The 16,518-nt window shown below is 53.6% G+C and overlaps 1 protein-coding gene across 1 annotated transcript; it reads right to left on the bottom strand.

The window, feature by feature from the left end:
- Positions 1 to 372: 372 nt before the first annotated feature.
- Positions 373 to 15,622, bottom strand: LOC34619633. The gene is given in 9 exon segments (XM_026334880.1): positions 373 to 975; positions 1,379 to 1,909; positions 2,272 to 2,478; positions 3,214 to 4,493; positions 4,647 to 5,493; positions 5,916 to 6,028; positions 11,754 to 13,584; positions 15,203 to 15,263; positions 15,435 to 15,622. Coding segments are annotated over 9 exon segments (5,661 nt in total).
- Positions 15,623 to 16,518: the final 896 nt, after the last annotated feature.

The following is a 16,518-nucleotide window of genomic DNA, read 5'->3' as shown; positions in this document are numbered from 1 at the left end:
TACAGTGTTGCGCTGGGCATCAAAGGGCGAAATTATAAGCTGATAAAGAGCAAATGTTTGTAACAGGAAAGCAAGGTAGTCGCGAAAGATCATGTTACATCTATACAGGGCGTCCCTTTCCTGTCCGGCACAATTTCTAAACACGTCAGATCTTAATTCGGCAGCATTTAGTGATAATTTTGTCAGTGAGTAATAGAATGCTTATTGCAATGTGGTGATCCTGGGGCCCTTTCGCATCATGCTTGAAAAGAGCACGGAAGTCGCTTTGGGCCCCTAGGGGCACCACCACCATGAGACAGCTTCGGCGTCACAAGAACTGCGGGAGTCTAGCAGTGAAGAGATAGAGGGGCATCCCAACTAGGACATCAAGAGTCAGGAGGCAGCAGAGACCTCTATAAGCAAAAATAGAGAAGAGGCAGCCAGTCGCCGGGCTGCCTCTGCAGCGGCACCTGGTGCACAGCAGCAGCTGCTTTCACTTTCAGGTACCTGACTGGCTCCGGCTGTCAATGCTGCTGCTGCACGGGAGCACGGTGGGTCAGTAAGTGCTGTCTCCTCCAGCGCTCTCTTCGCAAAAGTACCTTTCGGAGATTGTGTGAATGTATACGTATGAGTTTTACATCCTGCAGTCCACCCTAGCCATGCATTTCCTGTGCTGTCCTTCCAATTTTGAAGGCAGTTGAGAAGCTCCAGTAGGTCCTTTGCAATAGCAGCGAGTTGTGGCTGGGGAGTTTGACGTCCGTCAACCACATTCCCCAATTCCAAGCAAAGAGCGAAGGCTGCACCATAAAGGGAATCCCCAGAAGTGTCTTCCAGCGACCTCCCTAGGGATAACTCATACAACAGCAAAACCCAGCTGCACAGCAGTGCTCTGTGGGATCTGATGAACAGGCGCTGCTGCGTGGGGTGTATCATCAGTGGAATACCTTCACGCAGGTCAGCATCGACAGGGATGCTAACCGCACAAGCACCGACTTCCTGCAGCAAAAACCATTATGGGCATAAATACACGCAACAGAGGGCTCTTTTGCGGATCTTCAAAGTAGCATTGATTACTTTCCCATTAAATCGAATGAATTTCCACGCACAAAACAAGGATATCGCATAGTCAGGAGCAACACGCCACTTCGTTATGGAAAACAACATTAATTGCACTAAGAAACAGAAATTACAGGTGAACCTGCCGATGACAGCAGTACACGAGGCACAAGTGACCCACGCCTCCGCCAAAGCTGCCTCTCCTCTCACTTAACAAGCTTGTGTAGCAGGAACTACGCCAGATCTTATTGCTGCCGGACAGTCACTTGTCCCGCAGGAATAGCTGTCTATTCTGCAACAATAGCTGTCTACATACCAGCATCACCAGCCAATCTCCGCTTACCTTTGGAGATGCAGCTGCTGTTGAGGTCCTTAAATCCCTTAGTATGCAGTGGAGTTCAGCGACAGCGGCTTCACTGGCCTTCCTTAACCAGGCCTTCGGCACCTCTGCTTCGCTGCTAGTGCTGGAAATGGTATTGCACCTGGCTTTTACAGCATCTCTTGAACTGCAGGATGTGCTTGTTCGCCCGGAACTCCAACACCCATCTGTGCTTATGGCACCCCTGAGGTCCTCTAAGACAACAGCAGAGGCTCCCCTGGTTTTAAATGATTCAAGCGTGGCCTTAACCACAGCATCCCGGACACCTTCACTCCTCTGTGCCGCTAAGTCTCCCCCGTCGGCTGATAGAAGGCCCACACTCTGCCGCTTTACTGATGAGTGCCCCTCACTGGTCTTATTCCGCTGCTGCAGGTGCTGTGACTCAAGCAGCAACCATAAAAGGTTCCTAGCAGCTAGTTGAGCGGTAAGGGCTGGATCTGCGTAAATATTTGGTGGCTCTTCCTCAAATAATTGCTCATTCGCACCTGCCCCCTCCTGCTGCTGCCGCGGCTTCTGTTGACATCCTGTAGATTCGCGACTGCTGCAGGTCTCCTTCGTAAGGAGTCGCCAGAGCAGCTGGCAGACAGTATAGGGCGGAAAGACCTACAGGCACACAGTGCGCAGCAGTAGGTCCAAAGTGCAAAAGTCGGATCAACACTCAACTCAAAAGCAAAATTAAGGGACTCCTCCCCATAAAAACCTCGACCATGTTTTTGCGCCGTGCGCTCCACGTGGCTACTTATCAGACTCAGGGAGCAGAGAGAGAAGCAGAAGGGAGAGGGGTTAGGGAAGCGCTAAGTAGTGGGTTGTTGTCATGAAACCTAAGGGAGACATCAAGATGCCAGAACATCACGCACTTTCGATACTACCTCCAGCAGCAACTGATAGAGACAGCCGGCCTCCAAGCCGTGTGGTTCCTGGCTAAAAGCAGGGATTGCTGCTGCTGCAAGTAAGAGCTGCACGTTGTCAGTGCAAGCAACAGCACTCGGTAACAGCGATAGTAGCTCAGAAGCGGCAGCTGATGCAGCAGTCCCTGCGACTTCGCGCACGGTGACGTCTTCATCCTGCACAGCCATTAAGAACCACAGTACGAGATTGACATGATGGCTCGTAAAGCTAGGGTGTAACTATGCCGAGGCGTATCCATATACTTAGGTATCCACATGCGTATACACATCATGAGCTTGAAAACGAAATACAGAAAAGTATGGGTAGAAAACTGAAGGAATGATGCCACTCCGGCTCTACATGTAGAGCGAAAAGTTCTAGGGGGTAGTGTGCAAAGATCTGAACATCCAGGCGCCCAAGATATGGTGCCTATATCCAAGAGGTCAAGAGCAGAGGAGTAGAATTGTATACCTGCAAGAAGTATTCAATGTTTTACTGGAGGGACACCTAAATCTCTATGTTCACATTTATCTTTTCATAAACTAGTGTGTAAGCACATGGGAAGTCCACTGCTCTATTCAATCGGCTTTACGTACGGCGGCACAAATCTCCAGCACTCACCTGCAGTAGCAGCAGGACTGCTCGCCACACACGCAGCTTAGCCCTTGCACAGGAAACTCCCATGCACGAGGTAGCTTCAGAGGGAGCTGCTGCGCAGGGACTGGGAAGGCCTGAGATGCGAATGGCCTGCAGCAAGCAGTGCGAAGAATAGGGACCCTCTAAGAGAACCTTTTACTCACGCATATCCACTCAAACCTCGACAGTATACATTGGAGGGCCTTTGGATTCGTCCTAGCAAACTCCCACAAGGGCCCCCCCACACCTTCCGAAGACCTCCCACCTCTTCTTACCTCTGCTGCATGTGTACGGATTGAGAGCTCCTGTGTCGGCTGTGCGCAGTGCAGCAAAGTGGAGGACCAAGTGGCTGTCCACCTGTTGTGAGGGTCGCTAAAGCAAACAACCGTCTGCGCCGAGGAGCTGCATAGAGCAGAATTGGCTGCTTGTAACTTGCCGCTGACAATACCTCTTCTTGCTTCGGTTGCTGCTGTTCTAGCCGCTTGTGTTCCAGCACAGCGCAAGAGGGCTGCTCCCAATTTGCTCCAGGAAGCGCCGGCCCGTGCGTTGCGGCTATCTGTATAACGTAGCGCTGCAGCAGCAGAGGCGGCTCGCTGGGTTCGGGTTCCTCCAAGAGCACTACATAGACGCTCAAAAGGGGCAGCAATAACAGCCAAAGATGCTAATGCCTCACACGCCGCCACCTGCAGGGGGACCAGGTAACACGCTTGCCAGCTCAACCTCCTGCTGCCAGAGGAAGTGGCAAAGCCAGCAGCAGCACCTAGGGGGCACTCCAGTAGACCTAGGCAGATATCCCACAACGCTACGAACCCCCTCGTGCGATGTGGAACCGCCTCAGAGACCTCCGGCGTCACCGTATCCCTGAGTCTCTCGCTCCTGAAGACCACAGAGAGTCCTCCAGATCCACTGCCACGCACCGAAACCTCCATTGGCAGTTGCATGCGCTGTTCTTGCAGTCGGCGGCAAACAGACGCGGCCTCAGCCACAGCCAGCATGGCTCCCTCAATGACTTGAGGATGCACGCATAGCTCCAAGGACGCACGCAGCGCTGATGCAACGCTGTCTAGATCATCATCATTCAGGAGCACTGCTGCTCCTGACGCTTCTTCTGTAGCAGGCACGTATAGAGACCTAAGGTGCCACTCCACAACGATGCGCAAGGAGACGGCCTGCAGGGCTGTAAGACCCACATGGCGAACGAAGGAGGGCCCCCCAAAAATCCAATCTGCTGTTTTCCCCTCCGGAAAAAGCCGCATGACTTCCACGCTGGCGGCAGAGGCTATGGCCCACAGTACATGCTGGGGACCTTTGGGTGCAGCATGCGCCAGCGCCCGAAGCACTTGCAGTACAAGCACCCGTTCCATAGCGGGGACATGTGAGACAGCAGCACGCTGCAACAGTATAGCAGAGGGCCTAAGCTGCGAAAAAAGAAGGGGACCCTGGGGGCCCCTCAGCGCCTCTAGCAGACCCGGAGCCTCGGGACGCTGCAGCAGCTCTAATAATAACAAGAGCAAGCCACTACGGCTGTTCGCATCACGCCACTCCTTCCTTGCCGCTGTTCCTTCTGTCTTGGAGGCATCAGACAGCAGACCGGCGGCAGAGGTAGCAGCTGCGGGAGCAGAGAAGGCCTCAGCATAGCCAGCAGCTGGATTCGCCGGGCCCCACTGCGCCGCCTGATCCCACTCTGTTGAAGGATCAACGCTTTCACCAGTTACAGCTGAGGCCACTGTCTGAAAAGCGCTGACAAGGCTCTGAGGCCCATGGGTCTGTGCCCTCTGTAGGATGTACGAAGCCAGCGCCCGTGCTGCGAGGGCCCTTGAGGCGAAGGGAGCGGAGCCTAGGCAGCAGCAGAGAGCTCTGAGTAGGACTCGCAGCCAATATCCACTGTTCGCACCGCAGCTGGTGCTGCTGCCAGAGCAAGCGGCATTGAGCTCCGAAGGCCTCAACGCAGGGCTATAAGGGCACGGTCCAGGATACACTGCTGATGTTGTAGCACATATAGGCTGCTGCAATGCCAATGCAAAAGCCCTCTCCCCGTTGTTCTTGGAGTTGCTGCTGCCGGTGTCTTCCTCTGCAACAGCCTTTAGCTGGGCAATTACAGTCTCCACAGAGCTTTCTCTCAGGAGGGTCTCGAACGGAGGCTGCTGAGAGGACAGAGTAGTGAGATCTGCCCGCGCCAGCAGCAGCAGCACTGCCACTGCTGCCTCCCCCTGCATACTGACGTCCTCCCTTAAGACTAAAAGGTTGGGACTGCCCACTTCAGGTGAATTACTGACGATCTCTAATGTCCTGAGTGGGCCCCTCGCAGCCAGGCCTCGCAAAAGGAGCTCTGCTTCCTGCGGGACAACATAGTAATCCTTTTGTTGCTGCAGACTATCGTTTGCCGTAAACTTATTGCTCATGAGAGGAAGGAGGGCCCTGGCGATGAGCGGCCGTATTTGCGGGAGAGACAGACTGGCAGAATCTATGGACAAGAGACCACTTCCGGCCCCCGCGTTGCTACGAAGCGCAGCGCCGCTACAGAACGAGAACATTGCTGCAGTTGCTCGCTGGGCCTGAACACAAGCGACCGCAGAAACAGGAACGGTAGCACTCTCCACTACATACATGTGCCGGTTCTACGGAAATCATCTTCTCTGTAGTTGCATCTTAGAGCAGTTGGTGTCCCCTGAGTCTCCTCGAGGGGTTATCGAGGCTGCAACGTCACTAGAGCTGATATAGCATTAAAATAATACCTAAATAATACAAGTAAGTTACTCCAACAGTCCCATATCTGCACATACATCTGTCCAGTTCTACACCTCCCGCTAGCCAATTGACAGGAACCCGTCAGTTTCTTTGACATAGAAGAGCACAGGTAACTAATCTGGGCGCTACAGCGCCACTGGATCCAAATATTGTAAGAGTGCACATGATTGCAACGGCGTACAACAAAGGGTCTCGCGAGGAAAAACAGTCGTAATGTCTCCCTTCTTACCTCATCATCTGTACCTGCAAGCCTCTTGGTGGCAGCCACTTGCAACGAATTGGCAGCGCTGCGCACCGGAAATTCCCGCGATGCCATCGCCCCTATTGCCAAAGCGAGCGCTCCTACAGCCAAGGGCACCCCTCTTTCACGCTCTTCTTGCCGCGAGAACCCCTCTGTGTCAAATTCATCGCCGTGTGTGGTGGAATGCTCCGCACCAAATGCAACAGCCCGTCCTGTGGATTCCATATGCTCTTTCGAACCCACGTAGGTCCCTAAAAGAGACTTTGGAGATGGCAGCTGTGCCACCGAGAGAGCAGTCGCGGCTGCGGCTGCCACTGGTCGGATGTCGGCGGCAGCGGCTTCCGGGGAGGCTGATATAAGGCTTTTCAAGATGTTGAGGGCGTGTACTTGAGCCCGAAGAGCTGTACACAAACGAAACATGGAGAAACGCAGCAGACCATCAGCAGGGCTGCATTGCTGAACAAAGGTTTAGTTGCAATCCAGGTACTCGCGTTGCACGTAAAAGGCCCTCGCTACAGTAGTCAGACTACGCCGGAGACGAGGCCTAGTAAGTTGATGGGCTCCCTGCTACCCGGGAAAGCTCCTCGTTGCGGCAATGGCCCATCGAATCCAGTGACGGAACTCCCAGATAAACAACAGGAAGGTGCCAAAGTAACAGATGACTCTAGTTTGTCCGATATGTGCGCCTTTACCTTCACCAGGTATGAAGAAGAGGCCTTCGAAGCACCCCTCAGCCAGTGGTAGGAGACAAGTGAGAACGTGACATAGGAGAGCTCTTTCGTGAGAACCCCCAAAGGTCCCTTGCCCTACTGCACAAACATGCAGACAGCGCAAGAAGTGAAACGAGCGCTGAGAAGAGGCAAAGAAGGAAATAAAGCACAAAGGAAGGCAGCAACCGACTCGCGCATCTTCGTCCTGCCTCCATAATTGCTACAAAAGAATCCTCCGTATCCGTATTCTTTTGTTTCTCGCTCAGTACATATCTGCAGCTGATTCTGATCCCTTCCCTTGCCCCTTCTGCTCCCTTGGTTCCTCAGCATTCTCGTACAGCAATCTCAGTCTCTTTTGTCCCATGTGCTGTTCCTTACAGCCAATGAGAGCTATGAGGGCCAGTCCGATGCCTTTGCTTTTCCGCAGAGGCGGTGGGAGCCCCGGAGCACCGTTCCAGCGCCGAAGCGGCAAATTCAAGGACTTCAACAAAGCACAGATCTTCGACGACGAGACATCCGCGACACTGCAAGGGGCTTTTGGGTGTCTGACTTCTTGCTTGTGTCCACGTTGCTGGAGTGGCGCATGAAGCCGTTGCTCCTGCCAGCTACTGTCGTCCGGTGTTGGGAGCAGTAGTCCAAGGAGTGCATCTGTCCAGTGTCGGTTGAGACCCTGAAGGGTTTTGCTTGCCGCGCGGCGCGCCCTTAAGCACAGGGCCCCTAGGGCCTCATGTAAGAACTCCACTGCACCTGAAAGGCATGAAAACAAGCGAGAGCCACGATGCTGGGTCGTAGGATGGTACATAGGCATGCGCTACCCCATGCAGCAAGCTGATACGCCAACAGCTACGCAAAAACACCGAGTGGACTGCGGGACCGCAACTAGACAGAGTGACCCGGCGTCGCACACACGTGCAGAAGCGCAGATAGGCAGAACATGGGCAAACTCGGAAGCAAAGATGAGAACGAGCCAGACTCTAACAAAAGCGAGGCAACAGTAGGAACGGGACGAGAGGTCTAGTAAACTCCCTGCTACACTGTGGTATTGCTTTCCCTCCCCTAGCCCTGGCCTTTACCCGCCCCTAAACACAACACGGCCAACAAGGAGCTGACATGGGCCTTGTGGTGTAGCTCACCCATATGTCTGCAAGATAGAAGGAAAGAAATGAGATTCATCCCCAGAGATGTAGCTTCCTCTATGCTGAGGCGCAGCAGCGGCTGTTGCTGCCACTTCTGTAGCTGCCCCGGTTCATAATGACGCACGGCCTGCTTTCCATTGTCTAAATGCCCCGAAGGTGGCGTTGCGGCCTCTGTGGACTCCTCACCAAAGGCAGCAGCTCGGAAGAATGCAGTTAGACACTCGGTGGCTGCCTTGACGGCCCTCCAGGAGCAGAAGGCAAGCAGCTGCTGCTGTTGCTCTCGTTCACCCATGTCTTCTCCGCAAACCACCGGGTGGCCCCGACAGTCTACTTTAAGCTGTCCTAGTTGCATTCCGTTGCAGCTGTCACTGCTGCGCTCCAAAGCGCCAGAAGGGTCTAGATTTTCTCTGCCCTGCTTTATCACCTCATAAATCGCTCCCGGTTCTGCTGCATGTGCTGAACTTTCCTCTTTATTACAGCTGTCATGATCACGGTGCGTCAAGACTTCGTCTTCTTCTGCCTCTACTGCAGCAAAGGAAGTAAGAAAGCAGCAGGTGCTCTGCAACAAACGAAGCAGCCGCCGCTGCCATTCTTCCCAGGAGCGCGCTGCTTTGCTGCACACCCCGCCTGAACAGCTGCTGCTACACCAGCAAGGGAGTCGCAGGATCCAGGGCTCAATAGACGCCAAGCAAATCTCCAGTACCCCCAGAACATTATGAAAACCCAGTTTCGGCTCAGCGAGGGCCAAAGGGTTTTGCTGAATCACAGCGAGCCGCACTTCTGCTGCCTCTGTTACCACGAGCAGCGCAGCAAGCAGCGATACAGCAGGGTGACAGCTACAATCCTTGCTACTGTTACTGCTGCTTTCGTTGACTACTTCGTTCGGTGCTGCCGTAGAGGGCGGATGCCTGAACGCTGCTGGTAGGTGCTCCCGCAGAGACTCCTCAAGTGCGCTGCAGAATGCGGCCTGCGGCTGCAATGCAAAGTTCTCTAGTCTGGAGGAAGCCGCGGCAGCAACTGCTGCTGGGGCTGCTGAGTCAGGCTGCATGCATTGGTTTCCCGCACCAAGGGTCTCCAGCGGGGTCGCAAAGAGCTCCTGCAGAAGCAGCTGTAGGTGAACAGCCCCCGCAGCGCTTTCGTCCTGCCGCAAAGATAGCACCATTTGCACCGCTTCCCACACGGACCTCTTAAGGCGAGCTAAGTAATCCATGGGAGAACATGACAGCAACGTCTGGTGGTGCGACTGTTCTTTCGAGTGCAGATACTGCTTTGCCTGCTTGCACTGATGCTGCTCTAGGTAGTGCAGTTCCCCCTGGCTTTGCGGGGAAACGGGAGCAGCAGCAGCAGCGGAGAAGCTCTCAGGTGGAAACAGGTGCAGCAACCGCTGCAGAAGAGTACGCGGGGCTGGACCAGTGACAACAGGTAGCAAAGCTAGGAGCTGCCTTCGCACATCTGCATTCTGCCATCCCAAAGCAGCTGCTACAGTGCAGCCTGTATACTCAGCGCCCCTGTTAGTGCTACGCATTGCAGTACCACCTTTCGCTACAGTGGACAGTTTATTTCTTTGCCGAGAGACGTCATCGGGTCCCCACGTAGAATGCAGGGACAGCAGAAGAGACAGCGCCACCAGCACACGGTCGGGAGGAGCCCCCGGGTAACAGGAAACGAGGCAGCGGCTGTGAAGACGCTGTAAATATAGCAGCAAACAGGCGAGGTCGCCTCCATAAGCCTCTTGCTCTTTCTCCTGCGGCTCCTGCTGCTGATGGCGAACACAAGGTTGTGAACGGTGCTGTTCGTGTCGGCAAACGCAGCAGCCCTTGCGTGCCAGTGCATTGATATGGCTTTCGGTTGCTACAGCGAGCTGTTGCCGAAAGGCGGTACGCCCCCTCCGATTAACACGGTCAAATGCTGCGACCACCTGCGGTACCACGCAGACAGCATATGGAACGGGCAAGGGGAGACATGCGAGAGTGTGACAACCATGAGTGTGTAGAAGCAGGTGGGCAAAGAAAACACACACGGAGAAACGGCAGACGCACGCGAGGGAGACTCAGATACACAGAACCTAAATTGATATGCATAGGGCGGAGATGAGCCATACACTAGGGTTTTTCCAGACGGGAGAAGGCCAAATACAGAAAAAGCGACACACAAGAAGAAATATGCAGAAAATTAAGAAGACTAGAAGACAGGATGCCAGGAAAAGCTATGAAGTAAGCAGCAATTTTTAGCACGCGAGAAGCTCGTTTTACCAAGCAGTCCCTGCCTCCGAAGCCCCTTGCCATATCTGCACCTCTCCTTTAACACTCAGTCTCCGACCACAGCTATTTTCCCCCGCATTGCCATGCCTTTACATGTATATGTCCCAAGTGTCTGTAAAACTACAGCAGTGCATTTTATGCTTGCCTGTGACCGCTCTGCAGCCGAGCCGAGCTTCAGTTGCTGCGCCGCAGCAAACAGCAGCAGCTGCAGCTCTTCACAGCGGGGTGCTGCAGTTGCCTGCTGTTGCTGCGTTAAGGCCTCCAGCAGCCGAAGCCTCAAGTGCCGCTGACCACTGCTTAAACCAGATCGCAAACGATGCGTAGACACCCGGTAGCACAAGGGAGCCCCTCCACCGCTGCACCCACGAACCACAAGGCAAACAAATCCTGAAGACTTCGCCCTGCAGCCAACACAGTCCCTGCCGGTGCCCAAGCTGCTTGTCAAATGATCGCTAGGGTTCATTCTCTTGCTGCTGCAGCGGCAAGGCTCCTCTACATGCTCCCAGGTGGCGATGCCGGCAGCCCTTGCTGTAGCTAGCAGAGCAGCCTCCCCAGGACTCCAAGGCCTTGTCACGTCCAGAGAAATAAAGGCATTGACGGCATGATCACCCACTGGAGGCAATTGTACTGCCCCCCCGGGCGTTAGTGCTGGCGCTCCTTCCGGTTCGGTTGGTGTTCCTGCTTCCACCTCCTCAAGAGACAGCTGCATGCTGAGCGCCAGAAGCAACGGGGCGGCAGAAGATGGCTCAAGCCTCAACAGCAGTGGAAGTAATGTTTCGGCCAACGCCTCTGCAAGCGGCTCATCCCCTGCTGCCTGCAGATCTACTCGCACCAGCAACGGATACTCGCGAGGGCCCTTCCAGGGATGCACCTTCTCCTCCTGCTGCTGTTGTTGCTCGGTACGGAGGGACGACTTGTCGGGGAAGCTGTTCCCAGAGAGGGCGTGTAGTACGGGACCCATCAAAGATGCCCGGAGAGCGCTGGAGGCGAGGGAACAGGTTTGCCGCGAGCGAGGCTTTTGCTTGCTCTCTTTCTGCTTCTGACACTGCTTGTCTTGTTCACTGAGATCTTCGCAGAGTGCGCGGAGGGCCAGCATCGCAGCAGAACGCAAAGGGCGGTTTTGCAGTTGAGAAAGAAGGTGCTCCAGCAGCTGCGGCTGCAGCTGCAGTACACGGGGCGCTCCCAGTGCACGTATTATGGTAGCCAAAGCCTGGTAAAGGGACTTGCGACTCGCCGTAGGCAGACAGAAGAGGTGCTTACAAAGAGCCGCCAGCAAATCCACGCGTCCGCTCCCGTCGCTAGGGTCGTGGATGCTACTCCTGCTGCGGGCTGCCCCTGTAGACAAATCCTCGGAGCATCGCTGCTGCAGCAGCGCCCATACACCCCGAGCAGCAGTGTGAACAGCGCGGCGCGGGTGCTGCCACCAGCGCATGGCTTCGTTGGCTACGCGGTGAAGCAGCATCTGCTGATTCTGCCGCAGGGCCTGCAGCAGCGTTGCATGGGGAGCCCGTTGCAGCCACAGCTGCAACATTAACAAGGTGCTGTGGTCATCCTTCTCCGGGTTAGCCTCTTGCAGCGCAAAAATGCAACGGAAGAAGCGCTCCTGCAGCAGCAGCTGCCCCTCCGGGGAGCTGTATCTGCAGCAGGAAACTCCCTCCCACGACTTCTCCTGTTCCGGTTGCTGCTGCGCCTGACAGCGCTTTCGTCCCCTGTCGCTGCAGTCCGCAGCTCTTTCATGCTGCTGGAGAAGTAGAGCCCGCAGTAACGCAACCTTCGCGCCAGGGTCAAGGCTCGCAAACAAACTGCTCACCGTGACATTAGCTCCTGTATTTACTGTTGAACATATGCGCTGAAGCAGCAGCTCTGCTGTTTCTTGCTCGTGCATTGGTTCCGACAGCAGTTGCAGCAGCATTGTCAGCACTTGGGAGCGGCAAAAGTGCGTTTGGGTATGCTTGGACCCTTCCATAGGCGCTTCAAACTCAGAAGGCCCTTCGTGTAGGGTGAGCCTGTCTAGGAGGAGCTGTACAAAAAGGTTGCAGAAGGGAAACGCCCCACGAGGGAAGTGCTGCATCAGTTGCAGCAGATGCCACATAAGGCGGTCCTGTTTTTGCTGCTGTTGCTTACGCAAAATACCCTCAGAGAGCACCGGCTGCATGCAGGGCAGCCTCCAGAACAGGGTACCAAGGGAGGTAAGGCCCCAGCTGAGGCCCTCAGCTGCTGCTACAGCTGCAGCACCGTCAACTTCTGGGTGCAGCAAAGTGCGAATGCAATGATGCAGGGGCCCTTCTAAAAGCAGAAGATCTTCGTCCCTCCCTTTCTCTATGGAGTCCAGGAGAGCTTTGGAGGGCATCTCTGCGGCAGCAAAGACGACAAACTGCCTCAGGCGGTGTGTGCACCTGCTATCTACATTGCTGACTTCTGCTGCCACTCCTTTGACTGCAAGGGGTATCCCAGCGCTTTCAGAGGCTGCACTAACAGGAGAAACAAGGTGGTCCAAGGCGCGCAGAAGGCGGCGGGCAAAGCACAGCGCCACAGCAAAGCCTGGGCCTTCCAGCTGGTGTGCCTCCTGCCGCTGATCTTGCTGCCCTCGTTCTCCCTTCGAAGCGGCTTTCCAGCAGCTACAAAAGAGGGCTGAAGAGCAACTTGTGGCTCCTGTGTAGCTGCCATAGCTGCTGTCATTGCACTTACTCTGGCCACTCCGCACGATACGAACGAGGGGCTGAAGAAGAGCAAGCGCGCGTTGAAGCAGACGACAGAGCCTCTGCAGCCGCCCCTCGACTCCTTTTAGCTGCCGCTCGAGCAGCAGAAGCTGCTGTTGTTGATGCAGCAGTTGTTGCAGCAGCCAACTGCACAGCTGTCCGTATAAAACCGCTAGTGCTGCATGTGTGGCCACGGCCATTGATGCATCTGCTCCCGATCTGCGTGCCTCATGTATTGAGGCAGTTTGCGCTGCTGTCTCTCCTAGAGAAACATCATTTTCCACTCTTGGCGCCGGAGGTGCTGCCGGCGGCCTGGCTAGGCCCACTGCTGCCTGTAACAAAGAGGATCCAAGGGCCTGTAGAGCCGCTAGCTGCTCTATGCGGCAGCCTTGTGGCACTATTATTGAAGCGTCGGATGACAGGAAGGGAGTGCCCTGTTTCCCGGGGGTAAAAAATTGCAGAAGATGGTGCCTCCAAGTGTCCAGTACCCACTGCCGACTGAATCCATTACTTCTGTTGACTGTTACACTCTGTGTGGATGCGTGTTCTGAAGCGGCAGTAGCCGCTGCTGCTGCCTCATTCAATAAAGATTCAACAGCATCTGCCACCAGGCGCGAGGACACCCAAGAGTCATCTTTGCCTGCGGACCCCTCCGGGGCTTCCTCAGGCGCCGCCACAGGGGATCGTTCACGAATAAATACGCGGGCTTCCTGAGATGCGGAGCCGAGGAACACTAGGTGGAGCACGGCATCCGAGAGAACAGGGTCGCCCACAGGGAGGGGGCCACAGTTGAGGGAACCGCAGACGCAAGTGGACTCCATAAGGGGCGCTGCACAAGCAAAGCATAGGCTCTATATGGCACACGCAAAATTAAAAGCCATAAACAATGGCGTAACAAAGTAGGCGTGACGAAGGCGCCGCGATAACGGCGGAAGACGCTGGGGCCCGTCCGTACAAACAAAAAACACCCATTTACACTGGACCTTGCATGAAGAATTATAAACTCTGATATGTGCAACAAGGGGAGCCTCTCAAAAACAACATAGGTAGAGGGCGGGAGGTTTGAGTTGTCAATGAAGAAATCTCTAGGTCCTCACTTTCATGGGGAATCAGTGATGCCCTAGTGTCCCTTCCCCCGATTGGGGGGGCTCGCTCGATCAGTCAAGCAACAAACCCTCAAGCCCTCATCCTAAATTTTGCCCTCTAAGCAAAAAAACACAGAAATCTGTGTTCCAGCCATACCACTTTGCATCCTTTTATGGAACTTACGTTCCCTCGTCGCACGCTCTGGTTGCTTTTTTCATGGTTCAACTACGCTAACCTCTGGACGCTGCTCAGTGTGTACCAGCCCACATCCTACGCTCCGGCTCACCAAATACACGAAGTTAGAACTCCGGGAAACGATCATGCAGCTGAAAGAAGAAGCCACCAGCTGCAAAACCTATTGTCGCAATGCAAACATCGTCATCCTCCTGGTCACACCCATTTGGGCGGAGATCCATTTCGTTGCAGATTAACAAAATACTACCGTAGCGCCGTAGAAGCCGTAGATATATTCAGGCTATTTGATACTTGCAGGTTCTTGTCTATTAGGTGTGCTTGTGTAGTGTTTAATTTGAGAGCTAGAGTAATAGGCTTCGAATTGCTCGTCGATTGCACGCTGTATTTTGCGAAGTCACACACACAGTTACTTTTTCGGCTTTTGCACACGTGCTCTAAGCTCTAGCAGTTCAAGAAGTAGGGGCCAATGAACAGGGCGCTTAGCACAGAATTAGTGCAGCCTACTATATACTACAATCCCGGATTTAACTGCAAGCTGTCTAATTAGCTATGCTCTTTAAGCATCTTATACCTTTTGACTGCTGCAGAATGGATGGACCTGTGTGAATATCCCTGATAGTGGGCTCCAGCGCCATACTAAATGGAAGGAATTAGCTCTGTGCAAATAGAAAATAATATATTGCGCGCAATGCTCTGTTTGGTAAAGTTGGCTAAGGCATGCATTGTCCTTTTTTACAACAAGATATTACGTCCTAGATGTTTGTAGGATATACGACATTTAAAACTTTTCAGCATAGGCAAGCCACGGTGTCAGGTACCGCTACACATGATGCACATATGAATGCGGATACTTGAGGCTTAGTGGGGAAACACTCACCTCAGGCCCTACACGCTTGTAAAGCGTCACGCTGTCTGTGTGGCTTGGAGGTTGAAGGGCTTTTTTTGTTTCCACGTCTCGAAGCCTTTACACGGCAGGTTGTGAAGCAGTACTGTAGCAAGTAGCCTACACTTTAGCACTTTCTTTTTCACCGATTATGATTACCTAAGAAGTTATTCTGAATTTGCTAATTTACTTCTCTGTTGGCACATCATTTTGATTCTAGAATGCTGAAAGCTTGATACAAGAAGATGCAGTGTTGTAAGCGTATGTGTTGGCTAGATGCCACGTGCAGCCAGCTGTGACTACACCGATTGCATATAGGGTGCAGAAACGTGTTCCATAGCTGTCTCTTTCCCCTCATGCCAAATCCTCTGACAGAAAAAATAAGGGGAAAGCACAATTATCTAGGAAAGCACTCAACAAGTTTCTGTCAAGTTTGTAATGTGTCTGGAGAGAAGTGTCTCCCTACGTAAGATTATGGTGGGCGTCGTAGTTGTTAGTATCGCAATAATGGGATGCAGCTCTCCCCGGCTAATCCACTGGCTGCACTTTTCCGACAAAAGCTTTTTGGCTTCGATCATTCTATTTGGTGATTGAATAATCATACAGTTTGGGGAAGCAGTATCGGAAAATGCGCCCTCTATGAAAGCCGACAGTGGCACCACGCCTGTTGGGGCGGCAGAGGTTGGCCTGCAAGCTACTGTGAATGCAGTGGCTCTACAGCTCATAGAAAGGCATGGTTTGGAAGCCGATCTTCGCGTACGGTTGTGACGCTGATGTATTCTGGTCAGAGGAGTACGACGGCTTATATTGTGGGCGGGTACTCGAACAATTTACCGGGTCGGAGCTCGCCATCTCCTTCTACCAGCAGATAAAGATAAACGATTCTTCCTTGCAGCAGACTATTGATAGAAAAATCAGTTCGATTGTGACTATCAATGAGCACGGGTGTCTGCTTTGCAGGGACTACTATATACAATACCTGACTCTTCAGTTATTGCAGAAATCTTCCCGAAAGCAGGCTTTGGGGGAATTCAGAAAGCTGAGGCAGGTTATTCTATCACTGTATTGGCATATCTAGAAATACAAAGCTTTGGCTTGCAAGACCCGTAGCGTAGACGGATAGCTGGGCTGCCAGTGGTTTATCGCAGTCCTACCAGAAGTTTTACATCAGATGGTCACAAGGCAGAGAGCGACTCAGCTATAAACAACCGACTGACTGGGCTTCTTCGAAGGTGGAACTACCCAAGAATTTGAACGCGAATGGATGGTGCTTTTGGGGCGTTTGATTAAAAAGGAAGAATCAAGTCTGGATTTAAAACTTATGGATGTCGGATCTGTGCCAAGCGGCCGTAGCCTATAGTCGAAGGCGAAGAGGAGAGCCAGAGGGACCCTGCACTCTTTGGCAGCCCCAGAGAGCCCCCGCATCACTTGATTATACAATAGAAAACGAGATTTAATTTGAAACTGCACCACGAAAACCCAAAGATCTTGAGCAAGGGAACTAGTGGCAGCAAAAGCTGGCTGCGAGGCGAGAAAATAGGTGCGTCACGGAAACACAGAGCCACCCGCTCAGGCTGCGGCAAAATGAATGGGGTTACAGAGGGCAGAGTCGCAGTTGGAG

Source organism: Cyclospora cayetanensis, unplaced genomic scaffold (assembly GCF_002999335.1).
Source record: "Cyclospora cayetanensis isolate NF1_C8 unplaced genomic scaffold, CcayRef3 CcayRef3_contig_52, whole genome shotgun sequence".
Taxonomy (NCBI): domain Eukaryota; phylum Apicomplexa; class Conoidasida; order Eucoccidiorida; family Eimeriidae; genus Cyclospora; species Cyclospora cayetanensis.
Note: the sequence above shows the minus strand (reverse complement) of the source record. Positions and strands in the feature narration are given on the sequence as shown.